The following is a 13,250-nucleotide window of genomic DNA, read 5'->3' on the forward strand; positions in this document are numbered from 1 at the left end:
GAGCGAACAGGCGAAGGAGGCGGGGAGGAGGCGGCTGCACTCGCTCGACTGCTCGTTCCCTTCCCGGCGCCGCTGCGGGTCCGCCGCTGCGCTTCCTGCTCCCCGGTCGCTCGGTTGCACGCCGCTGGAGCCGCCGCCCTTCGTTCGGGTCCCGGCTCGGTTCGGAAGTCGTGCGCGCCCGCGGACACCGCGCGCAGGGCTAGCCGGCGCCACACCTGTGGAGCCGGCGGCCGTCGCGGGTGCCGGCCGGGGTCCCGCCGCGTGCGTGCTCGGGGCTGCGGGCCGCCGGGGCCCCGGGGGAGCCGCGCCCCCCGGCTGGGCGCCGCAGACACCATGGGGCTGCCCGCGCTCGAATTCAGCGACTGCTGTCTCGACAGCCCGCACTTCCGAGAGACGCTCAAGTCACACGAAGCGGAGCTGGACAAGACCAACAAATTCATCAAGGAGCTCATCAAGGACGGGAAGTCACTCGTCAGCGCGCTCAAGAGTGAGTGCCCCCGAGCCTGGCGGGGACGGAGTTCCGGGGCGGGAGGGGCCGTCGGGAGGCGCTCAGCCCTGGGGGTCGCGTGTCCGGCTGGTTTTCTGCCCCCGGGCGCTGAGGGACGGGTGTAGATGCTTGTAGTGGGGCGGGAAGGATACGTAAAATGGGCGAACTAGCAAGAAGACGGTGAGGGAAAAGATCCGTCGTCCGGCCGTTTGCGTTCCGGGGTAGCTGGGAGGAGAGCGAGCGCGAGTGGCGCTCCGGGGCGCCGCGGGCGGGCGTGCGCGGCACACAGGTGTCCTGGGAGTGGGACTGGAGTGCCTGGTGCGCCGCAGCCTGTTGGGAAGCCCCTTCGCGTCCACGACTCCCGCTCCCTTGGGGAAGAGTTGCTCACCCCTGGGTGCCCAGCCTTGGGAATGGAGCGGGCCCCGCCAAGGGGGCGCTGCCTCCCCTCGGAAAAAGGCGGGTTGTGCCTGCTTCGCTCCCTGGGCGCAGTGCCAGCCTGCTCAGGGCCGCCGGGCTCTCCGAAAGGCACAGCCGCTGCCCAGAGAAGGGCTGGGTGGGATGGTCGGTCAGCTCGCGATTCTCTGGAGTATTGGCATCCTGTACCCCCCAGATCTAGAATCAGGGCCATGTACGTGTGCAGGTTCTGATTCTTGTGTTTAGCAGAAGGTGGTAGGGGTGGGAGTACAGAATCAGAGTGTTCCTTTACTCTAAACTGTGGGCGAGGGTTTAAAAATAGAACGAACATATCCTCTCCCTCTCCCGCTCCCTCGCTTCCCTTTTTACCTCTCCCAATATCCTTGAAAACTCAGAAGTCTGAGAAGGAATGTCCTCGGTCCTCACTCAGAAAGGAGAAGTTTAAACTCATAGATCCTCAAACCTTTTGTAAAACAATTTTTGCAAATTTCCCTTTGGCAGGGGAGAAATGAGTTTTGCATTCTGTGTATGATTTGCCTTGTCTTCTGCAGAGCAAGGGAATGTCTCCTGGCCAAACAGGAGTGCTCTAGGGAAGAGCGCCTTGGATTGTTGAGATCTTTTTATGGGTGCCTTTTCAGTCTACCCATTTAAAAATAGTTTGGTCCATCTTTTAGTTTTGAGAATCGGGAAAAAAGGCAGACAGTGGAATTGTCTTTGACTTTTCCTTCCACTGTGATGGATTTCTTCATAGGTGGTATCTTTCAGCTAATAAAGCTTGCATTGGCAGAGTGGGGCCCTAGCTGTGAGAATTGTCCCCAAGCCTCTATAAAGGAGATGTAAAGTCAAGTGCCTGAGGTGTCATTTTGTGAGCCTGTTGCTTCTAAAAATGAAGAGGGAGACAGTGGAGCCCCAGGGCAGCAAGTGCCAGTGTTTTGGGGTGAAATAAACATGGAACTTTGATGTGATAAGGCTCCTCAGAGGCAGGGTCTCTGCTGGAGGCTGTGACCTGAAGCATATGAACAGACTCTTGTTTTGTCAATGACCAGGACCATCGTTGGTTCTGGAATATGTGACCCTGGTTTGGAGTAACTTAGGGGCCCACTTATAGGTTGGGCCCATGAGTCACCCTGAGTGACTCTCAGGCTGGCTTTAATTGGGCCTTTGCTTTATTCAGCAAACATTTGGAGTGCTTGCTGTGTGTTAGATATTGCCCCAGGCACTGAAGTAGTAGTGACAGTTCTGCTGCCCCTGTGGATGTAAAGACTTACTCCATGCCAGGCACTGCTTCACCCACAAATTATCTCATGTACTGTTACTCATTTTACAAATGAGAAAACAGACTTGGAGAAATCACTAGCCCAGAGCCGCACTGCTCTAACGGCAGGGCGGTTTCTGAGCCTCCACATGGTCTGAGCCAGAGATGGAGTTCCTGCTGATGCTGAGCTCTTAATTCTGCCCCATCCCTCTTGCCCAGAATGGACCCCCTGGACCAAGCCTGTTGGAATTTGGACTTGCATTTTGTATCTCAGCCTTGAGTTTGAGGAGGATGCATTTGTGTGACTGGCAGTTTATTTGCCTGCTACTATTTTTTGGAGGAGTGGGGAGGGCGTGTAAGAATTCTTTGGGTAGGAGGAAACAGTGCAGTGATAAAATTAAAGAGTTATTCAAATTGTCTAGTGGAATGGACCAGCTCTGTAACTTGGGGGAGAACTAGGTGTTCTAATCTCTTAATATCCAGCTCTACTACTAACTGTACTCTTCTATTCTTACTACTGCTTGAACAGGTCATGTGACCTCTTAAAAAGGGTGGAGGTGATTACTATTTACCAGACTTCGGGCATTGTGTTGTCATTAGGTGCTTCTTGCATCGTATACCACTATATTAGTATTTGTGTATTCATTTTCTTTGGGTCATCTTTATCACTACTGTAAATTTAAAGCCAGTGTTTTAAAAAATACATACGTAAAAATAAATACATAATTGTGTAAGTAACACTGGTTTAGATGATTTATAGGCTTTTCCAGCTCTAAAATTTTATGGTTTTATTTTGTAATTAATTTTCACAGATCTTTGGGTTAAGGTTTCCATTGTGTGTTAATCTGAGACAATAAAACTGGGATTGCTGAAGTTCAGCTAGATCATTATTCCTGCTACTTCCACTTTATGAATGAGGAAACTGACGCTCAGAGAGATTAGTAACCTGCCCAAGGCATCACAGCAACTAAGCTGTCTGATTCCAGAGCCTGTGCACTTAACTCTGCAGCAAAACTGTTGTGTAGGTCTGTTGTCTCTTGATTCCCCTTGATAATCTGATAAACAAATGAACTCCTTGAAGTCTTTCCCTGGAGTTCAAACCTCTGGGCTGGACACATGGAAGATAAGCAATAAAATAATTTGGGACCTACATTTCAAAAAATCCTGCTTTTGGAGAAAGTTCTTGTTTAATGTGGTGACTCCGAGTCACTTTTTTCTGTGCTGATTTGTCCAGGCCTTTTCTGTGGGCACTCTTTCCTTGATTAATCTGTGTCTCAGTCAAGAGGATTCTGTGTGTTTTAGTACTTTTTTCTTTCTGTAAAGATGATAGAGGCCAGTGATGAAGTTCAGACTTGTAGAATTAAGAGTTTTAGGATTTTCTGTGTTCCATTCTTGACACCATCACTTACTGATTGACTCTGGGTGAGTCACTAAGCCTGAGCTCCTCCTGTGTAAAATGGGAGTAGCCACTCTGACCTCCTAGCGTTGCTGTGAGCACAAAATGAAACAGTGTATGTAAAGAAAGCACTTAGCTTGAAGCCTGGTGCATAGCATTGCTCAATTAATGGTAGCTGTTATTATCTTCCAGCATTCAGGGTTGTCAAGACTCGGAGCAAGAGTCACTAAGAGCAGAATTGTCCATCCAAAAGAACATTTTTTGATTTGGATGCAAGGAGTAAGGCCCATGCCTTCTTCATGCCAGTTGTTGGTAACTTACACAGTTGTGTATGTATTAACCACTGGTGGGAAGAAGCCTGGTAATCCTATTTGTATAAAGTCATGGTTATGACAAAAAAAAGCCCCACAAGTTAAAGAGAAAAAAAAAAAGTCTCTCAACATCTGTTGTTCCTAATAACGTTCTGGTAGCTTAAATTTTCCATCTTCTTGCTAGATTAACCCCTCTACCCCCCCACCCATCCAGTGGCTGAGCTGGCTGCCTCCCTTTGCCTTGCAGGAAAAGCTTGCAGAATGCACTGGACTTCATGTCTGGCTGTCTCATGGACTCGATAGCAAACCAAATGTGGTTTCCCAGAACTGAAAGTGAATTAGGCTGTTGGTTTTGAGAGGTGATGTGGGTTTTCAGGAACTGTGTTTCTTTCTACCTTCAGAGTTGGTTTATGGACTTGCTGCTGGGGATATACCCCCTTTAAGTTTGACTTCTTTCTGAGATAGAGTGAGTTCTCTTATTTTGATAGTCTTAGGTGGGAGGAGTGGGGCAGGAATGCACATTTTAGAATATCTTTATTGAGATATAATTTGCCTTAGTATACTGTTCACTCATTTAAAGCATCCAGTTCAACGGTTTTTAGTGCATTGGCAGAGCTGTACAGCTATCACCACAATCAGTCTTAGAACATTTTCATCGCCCCCAAAAGAAATCCTGTTCCCATAAGCAGTCATTCCCCACCATTTGCTCCCAACTCCTCCCTCCCCATCCTCCCGCCCTCCAGCCCTAGTCGACCACTAATGTGTTTTCTGTCTCTATGGATTTGCCTATTCTGGATATCAGAAATGTAATTTTAATAGTTTTCTCTTAGATGGTGGTGAGCATCTTGAGGCACAGTTTTCTTGATTGGAATTTCAGGTGGGAAACTTTGAACCCATAAGCTGCTCTCCTTCAGTGGGGTTTAAGTAGAGGTGGAGTCCCAAAGACTGAACCATGTCCTAGGGAAAACCCAGGTGTCTCATGAGGGGGAGGGGATGGATTCATTCTAGTTCATGGTACTTTGAAGGATGCAGAGGAGACTACCAAAACAAGACCAAGGATCCAACCCCTTCTGTCAGTGAGCTTTTCAGTCAAGTTGGGGCAGGGTGTGTGATACTGAAAAAAACCTTACTCTGGGGTTGGTAGCCTGCCGGAAGACACTTTTTTGTTTTTTTACAAAAAAACTATGAGACCATAGTTTTCATGAGACTTTTCATGCCTTTTTCATTGTATTCTTGGAGGTTAGTAATTCTGACCTGCATAACATCTCCAAGGCAACCACGGAGAATTTTAACAGAAATAAGTAGTTTTATAAAAATGCCAGCAAAAACCACAACAATAAATTTTAACTGCTATTTGTCTGTCAATAATCAAATCTTAAATTCAACGGACATTTATCTTTTAACAAAAATAGGGTTGTATAAATCTGTAGTCATAACTATATATACAAAGCAAAATTCTGTATTTTGGAACTTGAACCCTAGGTGGAGAGACAGATAAAAAGTCTGATGTACTTAAGTGAGATCACACTTATAAGATTTTTTGCTAAGGCATGAAGAAAGAACATTTAGGTAGTGCATTACTTAAGAAAAAAAAAGAATGAGATCTAAATAGTTTTAATAATATCTGCTAGAGGGCATTCATGAGGCTCAATAGGGACCCTAAACTCACAATACAGAAAAAAAAAAAGTAAAAATTATATCTACATTCTTATATAGTGCAAGCTGTCATTAATTGACATAATCTAAATGCCCAGTCTGACAGATGTGTTCCAGAAAAAGCATGTCTGTCTTAAATGTTTCAGAAATCTTCTCTGGTCCTGGGTTGATAGCCACTCATCTCCACGGATAACGCCACATTTCAGAGTGGTCTGTATTCTGGACATTAGTAATCCTAGTGGGCATTGACATAACATTCTCTTTATAGCAGTCCTTCCACAAGATGCCTTCCAAGAGTGCATTTATATATCGCTCCAGCCCTTTTATGTAGATAGGGAACACATCAGTATTGAGTTCATTTAAGAAGTGGACTCGGAGGAGTTAACTTGGAGCCCATAATATGCAGCCTGAGGAGACCCAGATCTGGGGAGCATAGTGCAATGCAAGGAGCCAGGCCTCTGTTATCAGGCAGACCTGATGTTTAGTCCAAGCTCTACCACATATACGCTGTAAGACCTTGGGGGCACTGTCAGTTTCCTCAACAAACAAACAAGCAAACAGAAAACCTGAAACCTTGCCAGCAGCTCTTGTTTATTGAACACTCACCAAGGGCCCGGCCCTATGCTAAGTGCACACATTGTCTCGTGAGTCTTTATACCACTGTCCGGTGGGATGAATACTCTTATTTGTGTGCACGTTACAGTTTGGGTAACTTGTCTAAGGTCACACAGCTAGGAAGTTGTGCAACCAAGTTTTGAAGCTGACCACGGACTGCAGGGCCTTCTCTTGAACATGACCCTTCAGTGCTTCAGTAGACACGCTGGCAGTGAAGATGCAAATTGTTTGGAGATCTAGACACTAGAAAGAAGAAACATGCAGCAGGTGCTAGATTAAGTGAGAATATTGTCCCCGTTGTTTTTCAGACTCTGAGTCCTGAGTAGCAAAGAATAGCTAAGATTCTGTATTGTGCTCTCAAGTTTTGTGTTTCTCTCTTCATCATGTGATTAAAGAGCCATTGTAGGCTAGTGAGACAAATGAGGGTGTCTGATTATCTCTTGGCTTTTTGAAGCAGTAGAGTTGCTCTTTGGGGGTAGCACTGATTACCAATGAGTCTCTTTTTTTTTTTAAACAGATGGAGAGAGCATGGCAAACCTTGTATTTACATAGGGACACTGTGATGGGCATGGCGTGTGGTATCATGTGATGTCTTTTTTTAAAAAATTAATTAATTAATTAATTTATGGCTGTGTTGGGTCTTCGTTTCTGTGCGAGGGCTTTCCCTAGTTGCGGCAAGTGGGGGCCACTCCTCATCGCGGTGCGCGGGCCTCTCACTATCGCGGCCTCTCCTGTTGCGGAGCACAGGCTCCAGACGCGCAGGCTCAGTAGTTGTGGCTCACGGGCCTAGTTGCTCCGCGGCATGTGAGATCTTCCCAGACCAGGGCTCGAACCCGTGTCCCCTGCATTAGCAGGCAGACTCTCAACCACTGTGCCACCAGGGAAGCCCCTCTCTTTTTTAATATTTTTTAGAAAATGCATACTTTCCTAGCATTCATTTACTTTTTTAATTAAAAAATGTAAAAATTGAGATATAATTGACACAGAACATTTTTTAGTGTTAGGTGTACAACATAGTGATTCGCTATTTGTATATAATATGAAATTATCGCCACAGTATGTCTAGTTAACATCTGTCACCATACATAATTACGAATCTTTGTTCTTGTGATGAGAACTTTTAAGATCTACTCTCTTAGCAGCTTTCAAATATACAATTATAGTACTATTAACTATAGTCACCATGCTGTACATCACATCCCATGACTTATTTATTTTATAACTGAAAGTTATTCTCTTTTAACTGGGTAATAAAGCATTGAACATGGAGGCCAAAAACTTGTTCTTGAGTCTGATTTGTTAAGATAAATAGTTCATCCTCTTTGCTCATTAAAACAAGAGTAAAAAAAAAATCAACATCAAGAGTTGTGTGCTTAGAGCATGTCACCCTTTTATACTTCTTTAGGACTTGGTATAGGCTTTTTTACAGTAGTGAGGTGAGTCCTTCATTAATGGTATAAATTCCCAAAGGCTGTTCAGTGCCAACCTGCTTTGTTTAGGAGTAATTATATTACTCACAAAATCCTAATGGAACAAATGCTTATGGAGTTAGGTAGCAAAAAGTTTTTTCTCAGCTCCTTTGCTTTAGCACCTTTCAAATAAAAGAAAAAAAAAGGCATTTCCTAATTATTTGTAAACGGTGGTAATTTGCAGTACTGACATTTGGAGTATTTCTTATACAAATATAAACAACGGCAAATTATATCCAAACAAGACTTTGTAGTTTTTATATAATACTGGCTTTAAAAAAAGTCCTTCCGCTTTAATCCAATTATTCTGTTCTCAATTGGATTGAATAAATTGCATCTAATCTGTTGCGCTCAGCCCACTGATTGAGGCTTAAGTTCTCCCCTCCCTCCTTTTTAAAAAAGTATAATTAATAGACTTTATTTTTTAGAGACGTTTTAGGTTTATAGAACAATTGAGTGGAATGTATAGAGAGTTCCCAGAGTCCCTCACACCCTTTCCTCTCAGGTGGTACGTTTGTTACAAAAGTGATATAGTGTTATAACTAAAGTCCATTGTTTACATTAGGGTTCACTCTTTGTGTTGTACAGTCTATGAGTTTTGACAAACGTATAATAACGTGTGTTGGCCATTACAGTATAATGCAGAATAATTTCAACCCTTGAAATACATGTCTTTGTGCGGACATGTGTTTTCATTTCTTATTTCATTTCCTACCTAGGAGTAGAATTGCTAGGATGTATGGATAAACTTATGTTTAATTTTTTAGAAAACCTGCCGAACTGTTTTCTGCAGCAGAGGCATCCTTTTAAATTCCCACCAGGATCGTCTGAGGGTTTCAATCTCTCCACATCATCACCAGTACTTGTTACTGTCTGTCTTTTTGATTGTAGCCATCCTAGTGAGTGTGAAGTGATATCTCTTGGGTTTTTTTTTTTTTTTTTTTTTTATCTCTTGGTTTTAATTTGCATTTCCACGATGACTAACGATGATGAGCATCTTTTCATATGATTAAGGGCCATTGGTGCATTTTCTTTGCTGACATGTCTATTCAGATCTTTTTGTTGGGCACTATTTTATACCTTGGATTTTTTTTTTTTTTTATCCTTTTACTTTGTCCCATACAACTTTTTTTTTCTTTTGTCCCATAAAACTTTTGATGATTAAGTGAACACCACTCCACTCGGTAGATTTTCTCCATTTGCCCTCATTTGGGGACTTTCTGCTTCCATTTGCTTCAACCTCAGATGCACTTGACTGATCAGTTTCACATCCCAGGGCTTGGAAGGTGATTCTGACACGGCTGTGGTTCAGATCTCTGCTCCAGCTAGGCCAGCCAGCATCCCTCTGGGCAGAGGCCTCAGGCTGAACTTCCTAGTGCTGGCCAGTGTAAGCTAATGATCACAAACCCCAGGAATTGACAACATGAGAATGGGTCAGGGAGGAACCGTTATCACCACCAAGCTATTGGGGAAAGCAATTCATGAAGGTGACTTTGCTACCCTGTTTAGGCCATTGCATTTTTAAAAGTTAGCCAAAGGAGGGATGCCGGTATGAAGCTAACAAAGTGGATTTTCTAGATTAAATTTCTGACTGGCCCTAGTTTCAATTTTTAAGATTATAACCCAGTATGTTCCAAATTATATATCTTAGGCCACCAGAGGAAGGCTTTCCTTTCAAATATGGAGCTTTGCTCCACTCTTACTGTGTCCTCCAAGCCCTAGCCTAGAGTAAGGGCTTTTAAGGTGGTGGTAACAGGTGCAGAATTCGTGAGGTGGGAGAGATCATGGGGTGTCTGAGGACTAGCAGGGAGGCCCGTGTCGCTGGAGCAGAGTGATGGCAAATGAACAGGGAGACAGGTCGGGAACCAGGTCCTAGAGGTCTTGAGTCCCAGAAAGGACTTTGGGTTTCATTCTAAGTGTGATGGGAAGCCAGGAGGAGGTTGTGACATCATCCTGCTTGTGTTTTTAAGAGATTATGGGGGCCACTGTGTGGAGAATAATTTAGTGGGGCAAGAATGGAGGCAAGGAGAGCTGTTAGAAGGCTGTTATAATAGGTGAAGTAAGAGGCAATGGCACCTTGGGCTAGGGTGGCAGCACTGGAGATGGTGGTCAGATTCTGGGTGTTTTTGGAAGTAGAGCCCACAGATTTGCTATTTGATTGGATTTGGGCTTTGAGAATAAAAGTCAAGAATGATTAGGGACTTCCCCGGCAGTCTAGTGGTTAATACTTCGCCTTCTAATGCAGGGGGTGTGGGTTCGATCCTTGGTTGGGGAGCTAAGATCTCACATGCCTCAGGGCCAAAAAACCAAAACATAAAACAGAAGCAATATTGTAACAAATTCAATAAAGACTTTAAAAATGGTCCACATCAAAAAATCTTTAAAAAAAAAAAAAAGAATGATTCAAATGTTTTTAGCTGGAGCAATTATGTGAATGATGGCGCTATTTTCTGAAATAAAGATGACTTGGGAAGGATTAGGTTTGGGGGTAAAATTAACAGTATTAATGGATGACCTAATCTTACAGTACAAAGACAAAAAAATTCATGTACGCAGTTCACGAATACGTTCTCATAAAAGAATCACAGAGTGTGGAACTATACAGAGTAAAGCACCCACTTGGCTGAGTTAACCACTGGTGTGCTTTTTTTCTTGTCCGTTTTCTGTGCATATTTGTTTTTTTCATAGGTGGGGTTATAGGATATGAATTATTCTGTGTTTTGCTTTTCTGGTTGAGACTCTCTTTTAGAGATCTTCCATGTCAGTACACTGTTTTAGAGATCTTCCATGTCAGTACACATACACAGTGTATTCTTTTTAATGCCTGCAGAGAGCTCTGCTATGTGGAGATACCATGGCTTATTTACCCCGTCTCCTGTTGAGGGATATATGGATTGCCTCAGCATAGAAGGTGCTGCAGTGATTATTTGCACACCCACCTTTGTGTGTGGGTCCCAGGAGTTCCATGGGATAGATTCCTTAAAGTGGAGTTGTTGCCAGCCTCCATTTTTTAAAGCTCTTTGACATCGACTGTTTAGGTCCTTGCATCCCTGTAGCCAGTTGGTATTTTTCTGGCACTGTTTTGAGTGTGTTGTTAGATTATGTTTCTGAAGCTTAACCTTTTGCTTAAATTGGAAGCATCCTTAACAGCACAAGCCCTTCTGTTAGGCACTGACACGGATTCTAAAGGAACCGGGGTGGGGGCGGGGGGAGAGAGAGAGAGAGAGATTACAATTAATTGGCTGTGTCCTAATTAGCCTTGGACCTGTCCGAAATCCTTTCTGAGCTGCAAGTTCTTACAGATAAAATGGGAGATGGGATGTGGCTTTGCCCATATATAATAGGCTATTCTGACCTCAAATTTCAGGGAAATCACATTTGGTAGGGTGAGGAAAACAGCCTTAGTGGCCAGAGGAATATTTACAAATTATAGTCACTGGGGTTTACACATTTTTGTAGAAACCCAGAATGGAGAAAGAGAGGAAATAGTAAGGAAAACAGCTTGGCAGTGTGGGCCAGAAGCTGTCACGGTGTGTTTATATCTGGCTCATTTCACCTCTGTTGGAAGGCACAGAATGCTACAGAGGGTGAGCTTGGAGACTGGGCAGTGCTTACTATATTTAGAAAGAGGAGATTCCTGGGGCTGGGGGGGGGGGTCTGTGTGTGTGTGTGTGTGTGTGTGTGTGTGTGTGTGTGTGTGTGTTTTCTTTGCCAGATGGACAAAAGGTTGAGGGGCTTGGGAATTCTGGATCAAATCTTGTTAACTGGCTGGCTTCTCTGGGCCAAGCCAGTAGCTAAGGTTTGACTCCTGCTGTTGCCACGCAGGAAGAGCCAAGATAAACCCCATTTTACATGGTTTGTAAAAACACCACAGGTAGGTTTCAAAGCTCATCTGATCTTGCTATCAAATGTGCTTTTAAGTTTATTCCAGGCTGATTTGAACACTTTGAAAATATGAACTGGCTTCTCCCATGAGACTTTAGATAGATTTCCAGGCAGATTGAGTTGAACTTGAGGCTGTTTCTGTGCCATAGAGACTGTCAAGCAGATAGGACCCAAACTGTAACAGATTCCTGACTGCATATCTCACTATTACGCTTGTGGGTCAGGTGTAGAAGATGATTATCAGTTGAGCAAATGAAATAAAATTAAAAAAACATTTTTATTTTAATTTATACCTATGTTTCTTTTTCAAAAGTTTATGTCAGGGCTTCCCTGGTGGCGCAGTGGTTGAGAGTCTGCCTGCCAATACAGGGGACACGGGTTCGGGCCCTGGTCTGGGAAGATCCCACATGCCGCGGAGCAACTGGGCCCGTGAGCCACAATTACTGAGCCTGCGCTTCTGGAGCCTGTGCTCCGCAACAAGAGAGGCCGCGATAGTGAGAGGCCTGCGCACCGCGATGAAGAGTGGCCCCCACTTGCCGCAACTAGAGAAAGCCCTCGCACAGAAACAAAGACCCAACACAGCCATAAATAAATAAATAAATAAAATTAAAAAAAAAAAAGTTTATGTCAGTAAGTAATACCTATAAATAGTACACAATTTAGAGGGGACAAGAAGGAATGTGAGCATCCTCAAATTTCTCCTGTCTCCAAATCGTTAGTTGTTCTACGGCAGGCAACATTTTACCCATTCTTGAATATTTTTCAGATATAATTTATGCATGTGCCAGCAAATACAGATTTATATATTTCTCCAGTAGCATACCATATGCACTGTTTTGCATATTTTTGCATTTTGCACGATTTTAATGTATTTTGAATATTATTTAGCATTGGTACGTATAGAGCAAATTCATTTTTAGCATTGCATTGTATTGCACTGTATGGACATAACATAGTTTATTTAATCAGTCCCCAAATAATAGACATTTAGATGATTTCCAACCTTTTACCATTATAAGCAATGCCGCTGTGAACCTCCTGGTACCTGTCATGGGCATATGAGTGAGTAGATCTGTAGGATGCATTCTAGAAATGGAACTGCTGGGCCAGAGGGTATGTACATTTTTCATTTCAATGAATATCTCATAGGAGTGTTTCTGAAAAGCTCTGAGTGAACTGAATTTTATAAATCACATTTTAGAGTAGAAAGGAAACTCACTATTTGGTTTATTATAGGGTGGCATCTGTAATAAAACAACACTTAAAATGTTCTCCATTTCCTACTCCCCAGTTTGTGGGTACTGTTCATTCTGGGATCAGAAGTCACAACAAAGTCATTCCCTAAAATGAGACAGAGCTGGACTGGGGATCACTTGCATGCGGGGCGCCAGAGAGCTTGTTTGTGGTTCTAGTGAGGGTGCTGTTGAGTTTTTATCTTTGTGCAGTGGGCGCATTATTTCGGAAGTTTGGGAGGTGTAAAGGAGGGCAGTCTCCCACCTTTGGTGACCGGAGACCGTGACTTTGGGCCAGTAGGCACACCTTGTCTGGCTGCGAAGCTTCTCTGGGGAGTGGCGAGGGAGCTGGGCGCTTTTGTCCAACTTGTCTCTTCTGGCTGCCTCTTCGGCAGAGCTTAGCACTTCCCCTGATGGAAGGCACGTGTTGGCTGAGGTCTCTATTCCAGTGCCTGGGACTGCTCACGTTGGGGTGGAAGGCTCCTGGTAGTGGAGTTCTGGGACAGGGCGGGCATAGTCCCTGCTCTTCA

The 13,250-nt window shown here is 44.0% G+C and overlaps 1 protein-coding gene across 1 annotated transcript in view; it reads left to right on the forward strand.

Moving 5' to 3' along the window:
• The first annotated feature begins 333 nt into the window (after window positions 1-333).
• ARHGAP26 (Rho GTPase activating protein 26) overlaps window positions 334-13,250 on the forward strand; it is a 474,900-nt gene continuing 461,983 nt past the window's right edge. Inside the window, exon 1 of the mRNA XM_068536090.1 lies at window positions 334-487. Coding sequence (XP_068392191.1) covers window positions 334-487 — 154 coding nt within the window. The remainder of the gene's footprint in view (window positions 488-13,250) is intronic.

The sequence above is a fragment of the Eschrichtius robustus genome, chromosome 2 (genome assembly GCF_028021215.1).
Source record: "Eschrichtius robustus isolate mEscRob2 chromosome 2, mEscRob2.pri, whole genome shotgun sequence".
Taxonomy (NCBI): domain Eukaryota; kingdom Metazoa; phylum Chordata; class Mammalia; order Artiodactyla; family Eschrichtiidae; genus Eschrichtius; species Eschrichtius robustus.